The sequence below is a fragment of the Lampetra fluviatilis genome, chromosome 1 (assembly GCF_964198595.1).
Source record: "Lampetra fluviatilis chromosome 1, kcLamFluv1.1, whole genome shotgun sequence".
Taxonomy (NCBI): Eukaryota; Metazoa; Chordata; class Hyperoartia; order Petromyzontiformes; family Petromyzontidae; genus Lampetra; species Lampetra fluviatilis.
In genome coordinates, this window is record NC_136275.1 from 14,180,335 (window position 1) to 14,204,439 (window position 24,105).

Sequence of the window (24,105 nt, forward strand, 5' to 3'; positions counted from 1 at the left end):
GTTCATGTTTTTGTTTGTTGCGGTTGTACCCGAGTCAAGAGCCGCATGGCTCACAGGGCTATACCTAATAAATTAAACTGAAACTGATACATCGCACCAGGTAATTATTTGAGGCTGAGTTGACCTAGGAGAGGCCCAGGACCAATTCAAATAATGGTCACTGGTGTTGGTCATGAGTAGGAACCCACTCTCCAACACATACACACACACACGTGCACACACACATGTGCACGTGTGCATACAAAACAAAGATACAAAGATCCCCCGTTTCGCCTTAACAGACTGTTGGGGCAAGTGTTGTTAGCGAGCACCTATGAAGGCCGGAATGGCACACAAGGGGGTGGGTGGCCCGCACCACGCCCGGCCGCCTTTGTCTCCCTAGTGCCGCACCAGGTACTCATTTAAGGCTGAGTCAACCTAGGGGAGGAAGCCCAGGACCGGTTCAGATAATCGTCACTGGTGTTGGCCGTGAGCGGGAATCGAACTCGGGTCGTCGGGTTCGTAGCGCAGCACGCTAACCACTACACTACCGCTCCCCATACACACACGTGCACACACACGAATGGAAATATTGAACACAATTGCATCTCAAGTTACTAGTTGCAATGTCAGCACAAATGAGGAGAACAAACATCACGTGAAAACATGACAAAGAACGTGAAGTAAATTTGTACATAAGTACAATCGAATGGAAAAAAATGGGATGGAGCGGTGGTGCAGTGGTTAACGCACTGTGCTATGACCCTGGTGAACAAAAATAATCACAAAGTTAGATAACACAGGTATCAACGAGAAGCGGCTGTAATTTCACAACAACAGAGACAATTCCACGAGCACGTTTATGTGGCTGCGATCTTATTCTCAACTCGAGGCTACGAGCCAACAAACGCATTGACTTGCTCAGCCACCGTCACCCCAGACATAGGCTGCCCATGCAATATCCCTCTCTCTCCCCGCCGCCACTAACTCCCACCACTGCGATCCCCACTCTCTCCCATAAATCCCCTCCCGGGTGTATTGTGTCGGTGTGACTATAGCATTCACAAATAAGCCCTGCTGGGGACATCATTAAAACTCCACAAGATCAGAGCCCGTGGGAAGAGTTCAGAGTGACAGCATAACGACTGAACCAGCAGTTTAGCCCTAATTACCCAAACAGCCCCGCGGTGCCACCTCTGACCCTCTGCTGGCTCTACCCGTTGCTTTTGAAAGGGGCCCACGCGCCTTCCTGTGCTCACTTCACGACGAATGTTGAGAGGCGCTGGGACCCTCCCACGGCGGCCAGGGCCAAGAGGTCTCACGGCGGGCTCTCGGATCTATTTCGACAGCGCACGCATGGCTGGGCGAGGTACTACGCCCACGGTGTCACACCGGGAATAAAAAATAACTCGCCGGTGAATGGATGACAAATGTCTAGGTTTCTCAAAGCTGACCTACATTTGTATACACTGGGAGGGGGGTGGGGGGGGTGGTTGGAAGAGAGCAGTGGCACAGTGGTTAGCGTGCTGTGCTACGAACCAGGCGAGTTTAGATTGCGTGGAATGAAATCTGCACTGATTCTCGGTTCACAAAAGGGGAGGGGGGAAAGGTGGTACGACCCTTCAGTCTGGTCCTGCAAAGAAAACCAAACAGCCCATGGTGTACAGTGGTTGGATTTAAATCCCCCATAACCCAAGTCTGTCTTCTCAGCAAACAATCTCCAGCTATTCTCTCAATGTAAAATAAAAATGTCTCGAGAAAAGCCAATTCATTCATTCGTTTATTTTATTTATGACCATGTGGGAACAGATCGACACCGCTACTTTGTCAACGCAGAACTGAATCAGACAAACCAATACATCGAACGTGTGATACGGAGCGATGAACTCGGCTCGTGTGACGGACTTTTTACATTGCATGACTGTGAGAAAATTTTGAACGGCTTGGTGAGGTCTTCATCCAGCAGTGGATAGGCAATGGCCAATGGTGATGTTGGTGATTATGAAAAGGTCAACAACAATGTCATTAGCAGCAGCGTACGAGCCGACTGCAGATAAGGTGGCCAACATCAGCACGCCGACACTCCCCCACACACAGTTGCTCTTCTCACAGCGTCGCTGCATGACGAGGGTGGGTAGACGACGGCTGGGATTGCAACCACAGGAGAGAGGGAGAGGAGGGGAAAGGGGGACAGGGGGAGAGAGGTCGGTGGATTCGGGGACAAATTGGCCGAAGGCTGCCAAAGGCTGCTTTCCGCAGGAAAAGGTGCAGTAATTGCCGGTGGCGTTGCTCTTACAGTTAAACAAAATAAAGGAAGCGCCTGTGCCGATTGATTAGTCTGTGCCATCGCCAATCTGGTGCCGTTACTACCGCTGCTTCTGCTGCTGCTCGGGTTTCCACCTGTCCTGGATTTCTCAAAATCATCCTTTTATTTTTAAGGTCCTGGGAAATCAGCAAGTTTTCCCAGGACATTAAAAGTCCTGTTTTTTTTTGTTAAGTTGTGCAATGAGGCACCACTCAAGGCAATACATTCACACGCAGTTTTCCCATGCTTCTAGTATTCTTGTGAGACGATCTTTGGCCCAAGATGGGCTCCGGTTCATCGTACCTCAAGAGGTTGTCACCCTAGCTGCTGCCTCTGCCCTCACCACCGACAAGTGCGGCTGCTCATTCCGCAGCTGAATTGTGTTTCTTGTCTGCCCCATTCACAGCCGATGTCTACGGCAACTCACTCGCTAGGCACCACTACACCGTGCACCAAGTCAATTAGTGTGCCATCGAAATACCAGGCTAATTCAGTGGTACGGTGTCTCAGTATATCCATTCTGTTAGCAAAAAAACCCACATTATTTTCACACACACCATATTGAAGGCTATTTAGCCAGCTTGTAATGTTATAATTTGCTTTCGTATGATAACAAATAATATGAAAATGATAATTTCAAAAAGGATCAGAATTGCCAGTGGAACCATTGAAATCCACAATAAATCATGATGCGCAAATGAATGCCTTTGTAGTTGCTGTACAGTGTAGTAGAGTGCTGGACTAGGACTGCCTGACGCATGCATTTTATGTGCAGTGTGGAGACGCAGCTCACGGTCAGCATTTCTCACGTTTTGAGCATCGTTGAGTGCAGTTTTTCCATTTATTTTACATTTCCAGGGATCGACCATACAAAAAAAGAACCTCTATTATATGCAGGCCATGGTTCATCTGCTCACATTACGTATCAGACAAACTCTGTATTTGTGTGTGTGTAATAATCCTTCCAGAGACGGCTTCGGAATCGGTCCTTTTATTTCCACTCCACAATACCCTTTGCTCACTCACTCTCCGTTGCTGGCAGACAACGGAGAGAGGACAGACTACGCACTAAGTCCCCACCGCGCACGTGGCAACCCCAGCCCCCGTCCGCGCGTGACCCTGCTCTTCTCAGTTTCCGTCTGCTCCCGATCGTTCCCCTCCACTCGCTCTTAATACCTTCGTCACGTGGTTCCCCCAGCCAATCGTACATGGACAGCTTTGACCATTCTCGATGGTTCCCTGTCAATCCCGGGACCACGCCCCTCATCCGGCTCCCCATTGGCTGGGGCCCCGAATGGCTAGGCCAATCACTCCTGATGACCTGTCGTGATGACGCATGGGCCATGGTCCCGATCTCAACCCTTATTGGCTACAAGCAGGACCGGCAAGCCAATCCCCACGTGAACCCTCTATGGCTGTTATTACATGTGTGTGTGTGCACACGTGTCTGCATGAAAGTGGGGTGACTAACCTAACGAAGTTACGGTACGCGCCACAGCACCGGATAACCACAATGTTTAACAAAACACGTGCATCCATCACCTGGCTATGTGTAGTTTCTGAATGTTCTTGCACAGCTGGCTGGTACGATGCATAAAACAGCCCAATTAATTGTCATGACAACGCACTACCGTGAATGGATTTTAACTTGTGTGAATGTGTACTTATGTTTGTATATATGCATTTGGTTACGTGTCCATTATGTTATTCTCACAGACGGAAACTTCAGGTAAACCCCTGGAGATGAAAGATCTCGATTCTCAGCCAGCCGTGATACACACGGACACATGCATAAATATTTAGACTGCATTTGCTGTGCACCCATGCATTTATACATCGCGGCAATAAACGCTGTGAATGTCCGCATTAGGGGTGCGCCATGGTGGCGAGATGTTAACTACCTCGCCTGGTATACAGGAGGTCGTGGGTTCGATCCCGACCCTGACGCCTGCATATTTGGAGTTTGCACGTTCTCCCCACGGTCACGTGGATGTTTCTCCGGCTCCTCTGGTTTTTCCCTCCACATTTAGAAACGTACACTTAGAGCATTTGGCTGCTATAGGTTTCCACATGATAAGCCACTTTGTTGAGCTGTCATTTGTGGCCAGATCACTCTTGATAAAGAGCTGCATAGCTCACTGGGCCTTACCTGGTGGTAAAAAAAAAACTTTAGCGCGGTCATCGTAATTGCGCTCTCACGTGGGAGAACTGTATACTTAAAGTGAGTTGGATCCTACGGCATCCGTCACCACAAATGCACTGCGGATGCCGACTACGCGTCACTGGCGTTCTGACTGGTCGTATTTACTCTCCGAGGTACACGTACCACGGCAGCAGGGAGGAGCGCTAACAGTGAGGATTCCCATGCGAGAGGATAAAAAAAAGCCAAGCACAGAAATAACCCATCATTAAAACAGACTACGGCGCCTGAGCACATGGGAAATGGAATGGGTCGCGCAGCCGGCCACATGGACCTGGCCACTTACGAAGAACGTCTCATTCATTCATGTCCATACAAAAAAAACCTATCCACGCACAGGAACTGGAAAATAAATCCGAAAATAAATTGATCTTGGCGAAGAAGCATACGCACACATGTATGTAATTAATTCTCAGTTCAGATGCCCTAAATGTTAAGTTCCATAATACTGATTTTCACTGTATTTAATGTCATTTTTAAGTAGCATAGCAAACAATTATTATACAATCCGTAAAATAATATCGTTGCTTTTCTCTGTTCGAGTTGGAGTTAATGCGTATACATGCACATGTGTGCGTGTGCGCGTCAATGTGTTTAATGCCCATTCCGTCATGCTAAAGAACCCATTTGCGAAAACACAGTCAGCAGAAATGTATGCTAACAGTGCTAATCGTGATCCCGAGAGGGTATTTCTTAAATGCACACATATATTACGTTCCTGTTGCCCAATAGAGTACGTGCCTCCCATACCAAGCCCCTTCGTCCCCCCCCCCACCCAAAATGCGAGCAAGCGAGCGAGCAAGCGATGGAGTGAGCGACCGAGCGGGTGAGCGGAAAGTGAGCGGGTGCTGGAATGTGTCTGTAGTAATTTACTGGAAGGAAACTGTGCATGTACCGAATCGTGCCCTGCAGCTGCCCAGGACCCGAATTTGTAGCATACATGCACACACGTGCATACTCGAGCACACACACACACCGATGCACGTGTACGTTCTAGCCCAAGTAAACAGGTACCACCCAGAGCTGGTGCTGCGTGGAATTCCAGGCCAGCGCTGTTTTTAAAAGAGGCATAAAATTTGGATGTGGCGGTGGCCGGAGTTAATTGCTTTTGCATGCCGCAGCGGAAACGGTGTGCCGGCCAGTTTGGGCAACCGTGGTGGTGGTGAGCACGTGTAAACCGTGCTTGGGGTGGGGTGAAGGGATGCCGATTGACGTGCTATGTGTCTCCCGCACGTGCTCGCTGAATGATCTCAGCTGAATTATTGTGCGATTTGAGACAGTTCCTTTCGAGCAGGTGCCTGCCTATCAGTGTGCCGACAATTGCGTACCACACCGAGCTTGCACGCGTGTGTATTACGCTTATGTGTAACTCCGCCGCGTGGACACACGGACACACGCACACATGGTGATGACAACACGTTTTTCACAGAACTCCCCTGGCGGCGCAAAAGTAGCAAACGCACGAAAAAAAGTGTTCATAAAACCTGCATTTAACACAATAAAGGAAGTCATCAAAAGGCAAAATTAAATAACCTGACATTCTACTGCTCAAAGCGTTTAATTTTAAAATTCCTGCTTCCCGAGAGCATGCCTGCATTTAGGCCGCATTTGGGTGAGTATCGCAAACGTGCTGGTGCGTGTGTGGATGATTTCATTTAAAGGGGCACCTGTATCCACTCGCGTGAGAGGTCGGAAGAGGGCGTCCAGCCGTTGTACTGGTTGTAGAGACGAGCCAGTTCGGGGCCCCAGTGGTCCGAGACGAAAGAGGAGGAGGCCATGATCTGCTCATCCTCGATTTCTCCCGATTCCATTCCAAGCGGCTGAAAGCATTCATACCCTGCGAGCAAAACAATCGTGGTTGGGATACGTGTAAATAAGCGTGCGTGCTGTAGATGGGTGGATCTGTCTTGTATTTCATGTTGTGCTCAATTCGGCGTCGATGAGAAAATGGCTTGTTATTGTTCCGAATAAATGACGTGAATGGTTTGCAAGATGAGTAGTCGAATATAATGTGACTGATATTTAAGATGGCATTGCGTATTGTATGGCTTCTTGAAATGCCTCTTTCATGGACAACTGATCATGATTATAGGTTGAGTCAACTCAGTTTGGGATGTGAATACAATCTCATGACTCGGAACGCTGCTCCTGTGCCGATGAGCTTCATCTTGCCAACCTCATGGTCAAGAGGTCACGATGGCCAATGGCATTGATAACATAGTACCTCACCATGACTTCCGAATGTCAGAATTCTGAAAAAAACTACAGTAAAACCTTGGATTGCGAGTAACTTGGTCTGCGAGTGTTTTACAAGACGAGCAACATTTTTTGATACATTTTTACTTGATAAACGTGATCACAACTGAGCCGATGGTTCTTCTCTCTCTCGCTGCGGGATTGTAGGTAATCGTCTCCCATGCTTGGTCTCAGTCGGCGTGCCTCACTCATATAGTCAACATCCGTGTGAGCGTATACTGTTTACTATAGTGTTGTGACCACGTGTGTGTGCGTAAAGCATTTTTTTATTTTGTGTCCAAGTGTAGTGACTGTTCTTTAGTAACTGTACTGCAACAATGGCCCCCTCCTCCTCTCCTCTCTCTCGTCTCCCTCACACCAGCCACGATTAAATGTAATTAATAAATTTGATTACTTTACATTACATTTTAATAATAAAAATATAAAAAGGTATTTTGTATTAATCATTTTTACGTGAATATTTTTGGGTTGTGGAACGAATCATCTGAGTTTCCATTATTTCTTATGGAGAAATTCGCTTTGATATACGAGTGCTTTGGATTACAAGCACGTTTCCGGAACGAATTATTCTCGCAATCCAAGGTTTAATTTTGACGTAAAAATTACGTCAAAAAACAAATGTGTAATGTAATGGGTTTTTTTTTGTGTTATTGTCATTGTGACAAGGTTGAGACCATTACCCTACTACAATTGAGAAGATCGTTTAATCACTGTTGAATGAAACCAGGACTTGCCCTCAGTGGAGCCAGCTCATTGCTCTGACCTATCTGGTTCCCTTGTTTACTTTAACACCTGGATGCAGCCTTGTGTCCAAGGTACCCGGTGTGTTGCCCTTGGAAAGACCTTATTCAAGCCATTTAAAATCCTATTACATTAAAGGATCAATCAGTCATATGTCATGAGTGAACGTATATTGTACGGGTCTTTCAGATCCGACCACTGGAACGGTGTAAAGTATTTCAGGACTGCTTTGTCAGGGTAACCATCATGGTAAGTTCGGGCACATCATGGAGAACCCACCCCCTAAAGAACAGTAAACTACTTCATCTCCTGCCAGCGGCCGAGAGCCTTCGGGCACACGCACCCTTGGTCAGGTTCTTTGGCATCGTGGTGTAGTTGGCGGAGAATCCGTCGCGTGCCACGGCGGCATCGGTGAAGAAGCGCAGCGAGAGCACGCCCGTGGAGGAGCGCAGCACCCAGGGCGCACGCCGTCCGCAGTAGTGCCCAATCAGGGGGCCCACTGCACACACAGAGCACCGTGAGCAGCGCGCCGTCACGTTACAAGTGGCAGAGATAAACGGCACCGTGGACAGTGCCATCAGGGGGTAGGGGGCGATGACTCCAGCGCAACGATGGGATGGGGGGCAGGTGGAGGGCTCTGGGATTCGTGGAGGCCAGGGGGCATGCGACGTGGGCAATGCCACGAATGTTAAGCAGAAAAACTAAATCGGCACGTACTGTGGAGGCACTATTGCCGAGGGCACAATCACACAAGACCCACCCCTCTCAGCTGCAGTGCCTCTTATCACTAAATAAAAAATGTATATATTTTTTCTAGAATTGACTTTTGACTCTACATTTGAAGCATGAAAAGTATATGTTAATAGTAACGTACGCATTTAAAAATTTGTATAAAACTGTTAAAATTGAGCCCATCGGATGAATCCACGCCATCAACTATGATTTTTAGTGGAGGGGGCAAAATTCTTTTTGCACGTCCGCCAAAGTCTGCAAGGTCTGGGACAACAGCCTGTGCCACGCATGGCACACGTCCACATAGTGAGCTGTATGTACATGAGGTGTGGGAGAACATGAGCTTCATGATGAGACAAGCCACTCATCCAGTCCGTATCAGTTGTATGCAGCTAAACTGCTGACATGTCTCCTTCGGTGTTCACAGGAATTCGATCTCTTCAAATTAGTTTTCTTCTCCACACATATGTAACACAGCATATATGATGTGGTGTGTTACCCAAGAAAAACTCAGCGTCCAGTCAAATGTCTGCCAGCTCAAGTGAATTTGATGAGAAACTCTCTACTGGACAGCCTCAGCATAGGACATTTGGGTTGGCTCTAAATGTGACACTTTTAGGGGAACTCATCAACATCATTAGAATTTACACCAGTCCCTCACACCCGGCTATGTGTATTCGATGAGTTCCTTACATTATGCACCGCTCTGCATAAACTACCTACCAATAAAGATCTTCCCAAGCTTCCTTATAAAATCCAAGCTCAGCCTCTAGACAATTTTAATACCTAGGAGTGGACATGTGCATTTTGTCCAAGCACGGATTCCCTATCTGTTCCACCACGACCCAACCCGCAGAGCCTCTCTTCCACCCTGGCCCTCAACGGCTCTCCTATTTATACAAAGAACACGGCCAACAGCCAATGGATTCTGCACATTGAGGTCGAGTTCAAGAGCCGTTTGGCTCTTGGATTGGGTGCAACCGCACAAGATATTCCCCACCACAAACCACTTTGCAAAAAACAACCAAGACATCACAAGGCTGCGCTGTGTTTAGCATGAACGTGGTTCTGGCTTGATTTATTAAATAAAGTTCATAACCTCTGTTCTTTTCAGGTTGCATTCCAATTACCAAACCGCAACAAATAAACTACACGACCCAATTTAATGTCCACCATCACCACCTTCCTGCCCATTGATCTCCATGCTGTAAAAGCAGTCAAGCATGATTGCACTGGGGAGACAGTGCTATCTGCCAATATGTCAAATCACTCATTAGACGCAAACCACATCCGCCAATCATTGTTCAGAAACCGTGTGAGCAAGGTGACAATGCATACCTGTGATTCAGCACTTTAGAAGGAAGGGTTGGTGGATTTTGCAGATATATGAGATTCCCAAACCCACTCGCTGGGTTGCGAGATGGCCAGGATGGTAGTACGGCAATTGGGTTTACGAGTCCACTTGCTCGTGGGGACCTATAAATGTGACCCTTAAACTGCATGGTGGGTTTTTCTACCAGGTCATTCCAGTTTCCTCCCACGTGATTTCTGTGATCTAACTCCACAGAGCAGCAAACAGCAGCACCTTTAGTTGGCCTAGTTATCAGGGCAGCAATGGATTCTTGATTATATATGCACATGTGCACAGCGGGGGATTATCGTTAGAATGTAACTGGCTTCTCTCTCGCTCAACCATTCATCGCCACTAATATTCCCGCTGAGCAGGACACCCGTCAACCCACATCACCTATCCACCCACCCATCGGCCTGTACAGTATGTATGTCCACTCACTCGCACACTCAGCCCACCCACCTGCCCAACGCGTCCACTCACCGTTCGACAGGCCGTCCCACACCTCCAGACGGTCGTAGGGGCAGTCGGCCACTCCCCCAGCCAGGTGGGGGTTGTGCCCCGCTCCAGGGGGGCCTCTGCTGACTCCCTCAACATGAAAGTGTGTGAATCGGAGCACGAGGTCGCGCCATGGCCCCGCCCACACTGTGTAGGTGCACTCCAGGTAGTGCGAGTACTTGTCCGGGAAGCCGGGCGACGAGAGAACCCCGGAGGGTGCCGTGAAGTTCCACGAGCAGTCGTCGGAACCAGAAACTGGTACAACGACAATCAAGCTTTAGTCAGAGTGCTGCCACTTCTGCTGCTGCTGATTGTTAACACCTAATGAGTAGGCATGTGCCGATTCACTGCCTCTACCTGCACCCCATTTCACGATTTGGGTGACAATTTGATGCGAGGAAACATAACTCTCTGTCTCTACCAAATCTGCCTGCACAGCTCCCAGCGGGCCCGCATGCACTCACCCGACTTGTGGATCTCATAGTGGAGCGAGAAGCCGGCGCCCTGGTGCGCATAGTCCGACTCGAAGCGCACGAAGAGCGCGGAGCCGGACGACACGAGCAGGCCTGGTGCCACCATGCCGCAGTAGCGACCGATGATGTCAGCCGAGGGCCCATCACCGTCCCGCAGCTCCACATAGTCAAACCTGCACGCCCCACCGCAAACATCGCCACTGATACTGGGGTCTCCCAAAAAACTGCACTGCGAGCACTACCAATGCTGTCATGTGACCTTGCATAAAGGAAGTGCACAACACATTCGATGTGGAACAAACTTGAAACAAATGTAAAATGCTGAACAGAACGAGTGATGATACTATCTGCTCTTGCATGTGTCATGCGTTCTGCTATAGTTCTCACTCTCACTGTGTTAAGGCTCTGATGGCCCAATGCTTACGGTAAAAAAGGTGTTCAATATTGCACCAATATTTCTTGACGTGACCTACGAATTTAGCATCGGGGCTAAGCACATTGTGACCTGACTCTGTGTTGCAAGAGAGATTGTGGGTGTAAGATTAGACAATTCAATTCATAAAACAACACCAACAACAACAAAAAGTCAGCAGCAGGGTAAAGTCATGACAAATAAGATTTAGCGGAATCTATGAAGGGTTTAATCTGCTAGGCAGAACAAATCACCCTGAATGCGCCCACTTTCATTGAATCTCAGTAGCTGAGCAGGGTTGAGCCCGGTTAGAGACTGGGATGGGACACTGTCTGGGAATACCAGGCATTGCTAACCATGGGTTACATTACCAACATTGAGTTTATTGCCCATGATCCGGTAGAACAACACTGGGGAGTTTTAATGTGTGGCCTGTATGTTTTTTGGGTGATATTTTGAATGCACGCAGAGATTACAATTAATTAAGTGAAAGGCAACCCTTCACCCAAAAAAATATTGCAAAGCCCACCCGTCATTGTTTGCTCTGAGCCAGGAACAGAAATTCCACAGTTATATGGAAGAGCCATTTGACTATGTGATGCATCTTACTGAAGCACGACGCATTTCAGCTCAGTACTTATATTTCCCATCTTAAGTAGTTTGATTAAGAGATGCACTGCTTTACATATACAGAATGCTGCATTGAATTAATGATTTTGTATTGTTCGGAAGCCACTGTTTGCGGTGCTGTAAAGCCAGCACTGTAAAGCTGCTATCAGTCAGCACTTGAAGAGGCCAGATTTAATCATTCAATCTCCTTTATTTAGCAGTTTAACAAGCAGCGGCAGTATTGATTTGTAGTAATCTGAATTCATGATTACACTCATCAGCCTGCCAACAACAAATATTGGCGACTCTTGCGGACTGAGATTCTTATCCGAACTAAAAGCAATTTACCGGCTTTTCACCGAAACACCACCAACTCTTCCTAAGAACTTACTGTAGTGCCTTGTGTTTTGCTCCCAACCCAGTGTACGCTGCCCTTCAGCAAAATTAGTTATCGCCGCAAAAATCCGGAAGTTAAGTGTTTTTTCACGCAGTGAATTTGAAGCACTATCTCAACGGCTAGATCTCGAGCGAGCGGACACGAGGATGAGCGAGCACACAAAACACGCGCCATAGCATCTCAGAGAAATGAATGCATGGCGGCACAAACATAATCACGCCAGGAACTCATTACCCAGACCAGAGATGAGGGTTTGTTTACAAAGAGATTACGCAAAATTCTTGCCCCGGTGATTTCCTAGTCGAAGAGTCTCGCTTGAAAAATGTGTGGTTAACGGTGGTGGGGGGGTAGGGGGGTGACGCAGGCTACCGGTGGCACTCGCCGCTCATTGTAGAGGTTTGTGGTTCGAATCCAGTGGCTGCCCCCGCTTATTGCTGCAGGTGTATTCACAATAACACCACACGCTGTTGTCTGCTTCACAGTGGACATTAAAGATCCCGTGACGTTATTCGCAAGTGTAGGTCATCATGTGCTGGTGCCATGCTCAACATTTTCCAAATTAGAAAAATTACCACACAAATTTGCTCAATTGTATTATACATCGCGGTGGTTCCCCCTCCCTGCCAAAGAAAAAAAAACGCCATTGACGCATTCCATGATCAAACAAGCATAATAATGATAATGATGAACGAAGTGAGCCCCACAGCGATCCCTGTGTGCCAAAGGGGAGTCCAATGGTCCACACATTCAGAGACACTCTAAAGGGGCAGTTCCACTAATTCAACTGTATATTGCATACACTCTCAATTGGTGGGTATTCATCAGCACAATACCTCCAAAACATTGAAGAGTCAAATAAATAATGTACGCTTCATGGCAGATGTGCCCACTACCTCTCAAGTAGAAATTCACAGAAAACCACTGTCCGCACTCCGAAAATTCAATGGAGACATCGAAGAAATCAACTGCAGCCACATCCTGGCAAAGCAAAATTTGGACATATTTTTCTAAGTTGTCATTTATCCAACCATATGCAGAGAGAGATTGGCAATTTTAGGGACTGGAAGTCAATCAATTAGGATTGTAGTTCAAATGTACTTCTAAAGACTCGTATCATCCCATACTCTTATATAAGCGCACAACTTTATCTATCTGTGATGAATGCTGCACTTTCCGTCGTTTTCATGCAGGGGCGCTGCAAACCTACGCGCCCCCTGCATGAACGACGGAGGCGCAGGGACAGACGTTCGATTACGTTAAAATCGATCTGCAGACGGTGGTTTTCTCGCATGGCCAGCAGCTCTATGTCGCCCTATCTCGATCCCGCAATCCCAAACAGGTGAAAGTCCGCATCGAACCAAACCCCCAGCAAGGCTTAACGACGAGAGGAAATTCACACGAAATGTCGTTTTCAATTAAGTCTTCCAGATGTAAAATGATATAAGCTTTTAATGAAGATTTTTTTTCATCTAATTGAAACATAATACAATTCAAAATATGATTGATTTAAAAACTTCAAAACGGACCATCGGGTGCTTGCGTGAATGCGTCGTTCGTGTGCAATTTTTTTCGTGACTTTCCTGGCCGAAGGCCGTAATGGTTGTGAGGGGCACCTGTGTCGCCCCCGAACAACCCCTAGTATATTATAATTAGTCATTGCGATTCTTTATTAATGGTCAGTAACACAACTTTGAATGTACATTTCAGACACGTTAAAGGTGTGGCTGAACCACAAGTATAATATTTAGCCCCACACCTCCAATTCCCACATATGGCTACGTGTGGTGCGAAAGAAGTCATATTTACAAGTAGCCACAGTATGTTGACCAATCAGGATTGTAATTCAGATAGAAATTATTTGTCCGTATTTCTTGCTTAGGGAGACATCACAGTGTTGGCTGAACTCAGACAAACTGACTCTTTCATCCACGCTGTGCTGGTGATTATGGCGCGTTCAGTTTGGAGCATGTGAAAGAATCATTCAATTAAAAAAGCCATGCACTAAAACTCTATAGCGAATCATCTTTAAAATTACACTTCACATGTGCTGTTAAAATCCTTTGACGTCTTAACTGAGGTTGCCTACTTTGTGGCACTCCCCTAATTGAGTACAAATACGATATTAATGACTGACTGATGTGACTCTAATCATGTTCAGCTGAAATATAATTGAGTATTTTTTTTCCATCAAGAAAAAAATAAAAAATTTAATTTTCAAATTTGGGCCCCATAAAAATTAGTGCCTAGACTTTAATTGGTTTCACTCATAGGGTAGAATTGACCTAAAACACTAAATTGCTTTAATTCTGGTGCTGAACAATAAGATATATAGAATCCCCATCACCAATTGACCAAGTAATTTTCCTCCAAGCAATATGCAAACCCTGATCCTAATTCGTATTCAAGCAAGAAACCAGCTCCGCGATAATTTATTCTGAGGTTTCGTGCAGCAGAAATTGTTGACATACAGAAATGTGTGTTTATTTTGTATAAAAGCCACTGCACTATAACAACAAAACTCCTCAACCTGCATTATATATATAAAATAATGTACCATATCCAGGAATGCCTCACTGAGGTATTGGGATGTTTGGCCAACTCCATCAATGAGTGTTTAGCTTCATGTCGGAGGAAACTGGACTACTTGGAGTAAACCTGAAAATATTATGGAGCAACATTCCAAAATGCACATAAATAGATTCACACACACACAGCTCCAGCAGCACAAACTTACATAACCTGGTATCTCCAGGCAGCCTCGCATGCAAGTACTAACCAGGCTCCAGATTGTTTTATTTTCTCACGTCTGATTAGATGGGGCACATTTTAGGGTGAATTTGGCAGCAGGCAAGCTATACACTATCCACAGTGTCTCCCTTGTAAGAGTACAAGCGTCTCAATGAGCTTGTCACCTGGCCGTAAAGTCCATCGATTGATATTGAGGTACTGTACACGTGATACCGTCGACGGGAGGCATGTGTTTGTCTTGTTCACTCGTGGCAGACCACCCCGATCGTCCGTTGTTTATCCCATCGCGCTCGCGTGTGCGGGTGCCGCGTCGAAACAGGGAGTCGCCTCTCGCCCACGCACGTGGTTTTGTTGCGGTGAACGATAACCGTGGGTGGGTGCACGTTGCATGTCCACACACACATCCACATGTACATTCTATATGTGTGCATAAACATGTGTGCATTCCCTTGTTTACCCACACGTGTCCACGTGCTCATGTTTGAATTCAATTGTTCACACACACGTGTGTGATGGATAACACATATTTATTCTTCTTGTGAATGAGACTCTTTCACCTGCAGGGCTATGAGGTGCCCTGCCTAAGATAGTACAGCAAGTAGGTTGCTGTACAGATGATTTCAGTGTTATCTCCCTGACCGTGTTGGCTACAGTGGTTTAGTGTGGTTGGCAGGGCACTTGCCAAATTCCCCCCCTCCTAACCGCCTCTTCAATAGCATGGGCCCCTTTGGCGTGTGGGCTCTGGTGCAATAGCACTGCCTGCACACTTCATAGGCGAAGCCACTCTGTTGGCTAATTTCCGTAAACACTCTGGTATCTCGCCCGCATGCAAAGATCCTGAACAGAGAACTGGCCAAACATCCTAAAACAGGACTGTCCAGAAAAAAAAAGTCCTGAGCGTCCGTTGAGACTTCCCTACGCAAACATAAAACATGTATTTCTTGCCTGTGGTCCGTTCCATCGCCCATAGAAGTCACAAATCTGACCGGCTCGTACAATTCTCGCCTTGATGCGTTAAACGTGCAAAATGAAGGATGTGGCTGTCGGTATCACACAGACCGTGGTGGACGGCACGATCGCCTCGCTGTTGAGAAGCCCGGTTTCATTCCCATTCAAGGTGCTTGAAACTTAGACAATTACTTTATCGATTGTATTCAATCGTATCCTCTCTAAAAACTATACAACTAGACTATGTTTTATTTTACCAGCTAAGGCCCACTGAGCGATAAAGCTCTTTTTCAGAAGCGACCTGGCCACAACGGATAGCCCAACGAAGTGGCTTACAATGTGGAAATGCATTGCAGCCAAATACTCTCAACGCACGTTCATTCTAAATGTGGTGGGAAAAACCAAAGGACCCAGAGAAAAATCTACAGGCGTCAAGGTCGGGATCAAACCCACAGCCTCCTGTACAGCAGACGAGGTAGTAAATATATCGCTACCATCGCATCTCATTATGATGAACGATGAAGTTCTCTCACTGTGATACCAAGTCGACTGCAAATCGCCTGGGGTGGTGGGGTAAAGCGTGGTTACATCACTGTCCGTTGCTGTCTTTTTTTACAAACATTTTAGTTGTTGTTGTTACACCTGTGTGTGATCCACGCAGCATGAGCGTGCCAATCAACTGCTTTTGAGTGGAGACAGTGCAATGGCCAGTGCATACGATGCACGTACTTTATATGCAATGCGTCTGTACACATCTTATTGTGTGCAATGTTTCTTATTGCGTCCAGTTATTAGTGGGTGCAATCCTGCGCAGGCGGAAATGGGCTGCGCTTAATTGCGTTCCAACATCACACGGTAAAGTCGCCCAATTGTGAACGAGCCGAGAGCGCTGACCGTTACACAGGAGCTACGAACGCTACACGCCAAGCAGTTGCTGAGGCTATCGAATGGATCAACAGACTCAATGCACAGCCATAATAGAGTATTGCCAGTTGCTTTTCAAATGCCATACGCAAGAAGAAATGTGTACATTGTAAGGTGCATACACAATGCCTCAAGGATCCTGTACTCATTCTCCCCAGTTTTAATGTTTTTGTTGTTCCTGCGCTCACGAAACACGAATCTCTCTTGAAAAATAGCTAGGAAACTGGCTGAACAGGATCACCTGTGTAGCAAATAAATTAAACTCAAGCGCTTATTATATACAATTCCTATTGTGTGCAATTCTTATTGTGTACAACATGTACTCTTTGGTTCTTTCGGTAAAGTCACGTAGGTATAAAATAAAATAAATCACGACGTTTCGGGCGCAACACAAGCGTCCGTCATCAGGTGGGATTTGAAGCTTTTGTGACTGCAGAAATCCATACGCTTTGTACAACATGTGTTGTGTGCAGTGTGTACAGTACTGCGTGTGAGGTGTGCACGTGTGGCGTTGCTATTGAGTGTGCAGGCGGCGCAACTGCAACGGTGGTGAGGGGGTGGAAATTGAACAGAGGGCACCCATTTCATTCCTTCGCACCGGGGCCCATGACAATTATGCCACGCCACTGCTGAGCATGCACAGTGCACGCGGTGTGAGCAGGACTCATGCTTTGCCGGGGGATTGCTGGGATTACTGAGATTCCCATATGGGGCTTTAGCGGAGACGCTGCGGGCTCATGAGCATGTGTAGATATCGGAGATGGCTGGAGATAACGGTCAGAGACTTCCGGAGATTAGAGCAGGCATCTGTGGGTTGATCCTGCCTAGATCTTTACAGTGTCTCAACTCCCACAACCTTACACTAATTTTTGTTTAAATGCTCCGACATTTTTTTTTACCGATAACAAACACACGTTTTGAGATTTAAAGATATGCTCAAAATAGAAGAGAATTTAGAGATGGATGCGATAAGCATACAATCGCCGCTTTTAATCGGTAAGCACGTTTTTTGTATGTGTATGTTCTATGTGATGGAATCATTTGACGCCTCCAGCCATGAGACTGCTGCATTCGCTACTATATTTAAATAAATATTTGACTCTCGAATCATGACAATTCACCGAATCTTGAGGAGGGAGGGAAAAATAGTTATATCCCCTGCCTTCAGCATCCCGCCTGAAAAAGTGGCGTGCATGACTCATGATGCAATTGTGGATAAGTTCTATATACAAGTACGACATTTCTTTAGCCAGCAAAGTTCTTCATTGGATTGACAATAACCTTAGCCAAGCACAATTTATACAAAGCTAGGAGGACATCTAGTTAATTAAACATGTTGTAGAATGTGGATTGTGCATTTGTGGTTTGTACCATCGCCAGCTGAATTAACACTCGTACTCAAATATCGTCCATCCAAAATTTTAAGTAAGCCAAATAATAAATTTCACAATAAATTGGCCTCAACAATTCATTGAGGGATTCCGATTTTGTTCATTATTATTCCCTCCTGCAAATTACACACAACGCTGCGAAATCAACTGAGGTCAGTCCATTTTTGGGAACACCGATGGCACTGTGGGTGCATTTATGGTTGATATAAATTACCTTTCACCACCACTTTATGTACACAACATTGAGACGGAGTCTAAGTATTACGCGACCCAGGTATGAAAGATTCATGAGCTGACACGAGCCTTTAGCTTCAAGTGAAGGGGCACCTGCCCACCTCCTCTCCCCGGTTGCAGCTTTATCTCAAAGTAAAATCGCGGTGTGTGAATAATTTACAGCCCCTTGTCAAATCAACTACTGGATGAATGTCTGCCCATGCTGCATGGGTCACGGCGTTTGACCATACTTCCCTATGCTGGTCAGTGTGAGCCAGGGAAGGGGAGGGGGGGGGACCCAGGGCTAATGTTCGGTATGGCCTGAAATCAAACTCGGGGCGATGGGGTTCATAGCGCAGTATCCTAACCACTGCGCCATCACTCCACGGTGCGCGTGTATATTGTGTCCATGTCTACATTATTTGTCTCCTAACTTGAAACACACTCAATGAATTTCACTGACGAAGTCATCTTTTTAAACTCAACCACGAGCAGCATAACTCTACCATTACATACTATGGTGACTCATTAAAAGCAGATAAATTCGAGCTCAGTTTGTCAGGAGCCAGTGTTGTTTCCGAATTGTTTTTTTGGAACCCAAGGCAAGTGTGGGCAGTGTCATTTCAGGCGGATCTGTCTGGGTCAGTGAGACGGAAAATAGTTCTGCACATGGCACACCACATCCATCATATAACCCACGCTATGGTTGTGGCTAATCTCCACGCGCCGAACTTCAGTATACCAGTGTGCTGGAAACTATTCGGTGATAAATGACGCCATGGGTGTGGCCAGCTTGATTCAAGTGAAAAGAACGGTTTTACTGGTAGGAACCTCCTGGTTACACCAGCCCACAGGGGATTATTGTGTCCGTCCGTCCGTCGTGCAGGGAGGGGCTGGGTGGGGAGGGAGGGGCTGGGTGGGGAGGGAGGGGCTGGGTGGGGAGGTTGGGGCTGGGTGGGGAGGGGAGGGTGGGGAGGGTGGGGAGGGTGGGGCTGGGTGAGGGGTGGGGAGGGTGGGGCTGGGTGGGGGGTGGGAGGGGTGGGGCTGGGTGGGGTGGGGAGAGGCTGGTCACCCCGTGGTGCCCTTATAAAACTCAACGTTTAACCTACTCACGCCGGCTTGTGCCCGCCCTCACAGTCGGGCATATTTGCGGAATACACCACGCCGCCGTTGACCCTGGCCATTGACTGAGCAACCCAACGTTCCTACCAGCTCCCTCCGCAGGAATGTGTTCTTCCCTCATTGGTTCCAATGAATCATTAATAAAATGTAGAGCTGACAGAACTGGCTCCTCGATTTGTACCAATTCTCCCCTGCTAATTGTCATCGTAGTAATAATTACAACCTCAAAGTCAACATATCTACATCGTTATAACATGACGCATGGGATCTTATTTTGAAGTTAATATCATTAGCTTTAGGAAATTATCGCTTATTTGTGGCTTGACACGTACATGAAACTAAACATATCATCACCACCCTGGCGTGGATGAAAGTCAGTTTGTCTGAGTATGGTCAAAACCTCAATATTTTATGCGTATTTCACCCTTATCAAGAAAGACGGACAAATGATTTCTATCTGAATTACAGTCCTAATTGGTTCACATACTTTGCTGAGTAAACGCCACTTCATGATTACACTAATGATTACCCACATCTTAAAAGTGTCTGGAATGCACATCCAAAAATGTAGAACTACCCATTTATAATCAGTGTGCTCCCTGAGCCAAACGTGAAACATGTACGGAATGATACGAGTCTATAACAGTCTCTCAAAAATGCCATACAAGGCAATCACACAAACAGTGCATGCCAATCTACTGCTGGAGGGCCTAGCAAATCATTGTGGATTGTGCAGGCTATTGGATCATACTTTGCCAAGCTGGTTAGCGGGGGTTGTGACGACGGAGCTCATACTTACAACAAAGTGTTTTGCTTTACCGACTCCTACCGTAGTCGCCCGCAGTCACCTATGACACCTTGGCGTGCGTGGTGGTCACCCATCTAAACAATATCCATGCTCCACCTGAGCACAAAACGAAATGTCTCGGAGAGCAGATCCCCCTCTTGGCAGCTGTTCCCGTGCGGCACAAGGCAACTCAGCGCCTGGCTCGGCGGTGGGCATTTGTCAATCAATTAATGTGTGTGCAATATCTTTGAGTTGTCAAGTGGCACAATTGTTTTTGGTCGGATTTATATGTTCTTCATGATCGTACGTTATATTATTGGCTTTGCTTTTATAATGATGGTGACCCAGGCGACTCTTGAAAATAAGACAGACTATCCTGGTCTCTTGAGTTATCACCTGCGTAATAAACTTGAAACAATCACCGGGACAAGGATTTCAGAGCAGCAGCACCACCAGCAGCAGGAGCAGCAGGAGCGTGCTTTAATAAACGTGGGTGTTGGAGTCACCTGCAGTTGTGTCCTTCCAGGTCGAAGTGAGGGTTGAAGATGACGGAGAGGCGCTGATCGGGGCCCGGGGCCCGCAGGACCCACTCGCAGTGTTGCCGAGGGAGGTACTCATTGGGGAAACCAGGGGACGAGATGTTGCCCGGTCCCAACACGGTGACTGGGCCCCCGCACGTCGTCAAATCTGAGAACGCACGCGCGAGAGGAGTCAAACTTCGTAGGCGTCGGGTAAAAATATTCTCGGGAAGATTGAAATATACTTATTTAGTGGGTTCCCACGGAGACCGGAGACATCGCTTAGAGACAACACGGTCTCGTAGATGTGCTGCTATAAATCACAGGTAACCACGTTGTCTCTGCTTGCACGTTACTGGGCAACGCGCGGGTCCCGACGAGTGATAAACATGACCAAACTTTAAACGCAGCTCTGGAGCGTATCCCTGCCTAGCCCCTGTGCTCCGCGCTGAGAATAGCACAGCAATGCGCAGTTGGGTGCCAAAATCCATCGCAAGCAAGCGCCTATCAAAGGTCGCGGCGGCAAGCGAGGAGGGTGATGTGAGATAGCACCACTACTCTTTGTCTCTTGCCGGGTGCTCCCGCTCTTTACACACCGCGCCAGCGATCCACATTTAAGGGCGAATCGAACTCGGGGAGGCCCGCAACGAGTGGTGGATATCACTGCTCACGAAAGCGCCGTGCGCTAACCATTATGCCTTCACAACCCCATACAAAAATCCCCCGTATACCCTTAATAGTTGGGGGAAAGTGCTGTGAGCGAGCACGGCACGGAACACGAGAGGGTGGGGTGGCCAGCACCACGCCTGGCTGCCTTTGTATCCCAAGTCGCGATGTTTACGCACTGCACCAGGTACTCGTTTGAGGCTGAGTCGACCTAGGGAAGGCCCACGACCAGTTCAGATAATCGTCACTGGTGTTGGTGGCCGTGAGCGGGATTCGAACTCGGGGAAATCCGGGTTCGTAGCGCAGCGCGACGCTGCCCCACTCACACCGACACGCACCGTGCGCGTCGTCGGCGCACGTAGTGGCACCGCGCACGTATAACGACAGACTGAGCTGTGATCAACCCCACCCCACTCCAATCTCTGCGATCTACCTGCCTCTCCTCTCCACCCGTCCAAACTGTGGATGGTAGTTGGTTCATTCCAATTAATCAATTCGAGTGTGCAGGCGGTGCAACTGCAAAGGGGCTCAGGCGCCGTTTCACGCTACGCCACTCCCTACCAGCAGCAATTCGACGCGTTGTCAATTGTTTATGTTCACGATTTGATTCACAAATCGATACTCTGCATGACGCGTGAAGAAGACACCTGTATTTCATGACCGGGAATTGAATCCAGGTGGCCCAGATCGTAGCGCCATCGCTTCCCGCACAGACACTGCGGGGGGGGGGAGAGGGGGGCGTTGAAATGCGTCGATTCACGCGTTGTAATCGATCCTTAGATATCTGCTTTGCAACAGACGCGCAGGAATAGACTGTTTATGGTTTGTGCAAACGATATGCATATGCTACGATTGATCCTCGTGGAGGCGAACAAGCCTGCATAAAGAGGAAATGAAAAAAATACATGAGTTCGACAAAAGCGAAAAGGAATCGGTTTTTGGAGAGATATTCGTGACAATTCACCGAATCTCTGGGGATGTGCGTGGAGGGAGTGAATCGTTACGCGGCTAATCATGACCCTCTGACATCAGCTATTGACCGTGCCGCGTGTTAGACGGGATGTAGACACTATCCAGTAATTACCTTTGCTGTCTCAGAGTGGCCAAATGCTGCGCAATGCATTCACAAAAGCTGCCTTGTTCGATGTTACTCAAAGTGATAAAAAAGATATAATGCTGTACATTCCTTTGTAAATGATATGACTCCCTATGCCGTGCCGATCATGGGGGTTATTTGATCATACTCCACCACGCTGGTCATTGTGGTTTTGGTGAAACAGAGTGATTGGTGGGGGAGTTGCAGAAACAGTTCAGAAATCACTCGCCACTGATTTTAGTCGTGGCCGGGAATCGAACGGAGCTCGCGAGTTCATGCAATGCGCGCTAAACACCCCACTATGGGTGTTGATACAAGGACATAATAATGACTTTGGCCGGGAAATGGATCTTTCCGTAACAATAACTCGTAAAGGCCTTGTTTTCTTAAATGGCGACTACTTGGAGAGGCCTTCATCCAGCAGTGGATAAATCAAGGCTGATAATGAACTGCGGTAGCATTGCCAATTGCAGTGTTTATCGCAAGATTGTCCGATAAAGCGCAACATACTTTGTGATTTTAACAAAAAAGTTTTATAAGCCTTCACAGAATGCAGCCAAATGTGAAGGCACGTGGTGGAAGCAGTTGCCAAATGTCTGCGCTCACACGAAGACAACAGATCTGATACAGCCATGCAAACTATGTTGGATTGGGATTTGTGCTGATAGTGAGCGCCTATTAAAGCCGGTACGGGCTTGTGGACAGCACCACCACGGCCGGCCGCTGTTGTATTCCCAATGCTGATGTTTACGTAACGTACAATGTCCTCATATAAAGGCTGAGTCGACCTAGGAGAGGCGCAGGGAAATGTCTGCGTCCAGCTCTTACAATTCGGATGGAACACAAGTCGCTCGTTTCGTAGCGCAGAACGTGAACCACTGCGCCACCGTTCCCGCGCGCATAATAACCAGACACACGTTCGTACCTCACGACACACGGCCACAAGCTCACACAGTCACGCTCCGCAACCCGAGGGTGCCTTTGTCCTGCAGACATTTATTTATTTCAATTACATTTCCCGTCACCGTTCAGCATTCTGACTCATTCGTGAACAATGACGCGGGATCTGCCACGCACAATTTAGTGTCAGGAAGCAAAAGTAGGCATTAAGCCATCCGTGTGAGACAGACGAAGCGGGCACTCATCACCGTCGTAATCGTCACCCAGTGTCCCGCACGTGTTGCTCGGATGGGACTGACTGCGCGCTTCGTCCTCGTTGTGACATTAAACGGCATCCAGTGACGGTGGCGTCACCTGATAAAAGCGGCGTGCGGTGATGTAGTAAAGAGGAGGGGGGGGGGAAACGAGTTCGGATCGGATGGAAGGAGCTTGAACCATGGACCTGTCCTGAGGAAGACAACTTAATAAGATGAGAGCTGCTGTTCTTTAAAATTTAAAGAATGTTGAGTGTTTGATTTCAACGTGGACACGAATATAAATCGCACGTGAGTTTATTTACACGTGACGCGATCGAATCTCGCACACGTTCGGTAATGTACTGTAGTTGCTATTTTAACCGGGCTTTTAACAATAACATATGTTCCGACCCGTAAACCGTGGTTAGTGTTAGATGGTGGCAGAGTCAACGTGTGGATTGGAGTGGTTAGCGAACTGCGCTGTACTCCGGGCGGCTGCTGACATAAGTGGCAAGTGAGATTTGAACTGGTCCTGGAAGGGGGGCCCCAACTCGATGGCTCAACACTTCTCCAAGCCACACTGACCAGCGTGGTGAAGTATGG

At 47.5% G+C, this 24,105-nt stretch overlaps 1 protein-coding gene across 3 annotated transcripts in view; it reads right to left on the reverse strand.

Moving 5' to 3' along the window:
- The window catches only part of LOC144932872 (neuropilin-2-like), a 69,944-nt gene that overhangs the window by 41,954 nt on the left and 3,885 nt on the right, over window positions 1–24,105 (reverse strand). Inside the window, exons 1-6 of one of the 3 annotated variants that reach the window (XM_078857272.1) lie at window positions 21,918–21,987; window positions 20,593–20,773; window positions 10,527–10,708; window positions 10,048–10,317; window positions 7,825–7,980; window positions 6,152–6,321 (exon numbers count right to left, since the gene is read on the reverse strand). In XM_078857272.1, the coding sequence (XP_078713398.1) occupies window positions 6,152–6,321; window positions 7,825–7,980; window positions 10,048–10,317; window positions 10,527–10,641 (711 nt within the window). In that variant the 5' untranslated portion in view covers window positions 10,642–10,708; window positions 20,593–20,773; window positions 21,918–21,987. Of the gene's footprint in view, window positions 1–6,151; window positions 6,322–7,824; window positions 7,981–10,047; window positions 10,318–10,526; window positions 10,709–20,098; window positions 20,189–20,592; window positions 20,774–21,917; window positions 21,988–24,105 lie in introns of those variants that run through there. The other 2 variants (XM_078857280.1, XM_078857269.1) reach the window with 2 other exon arrangements.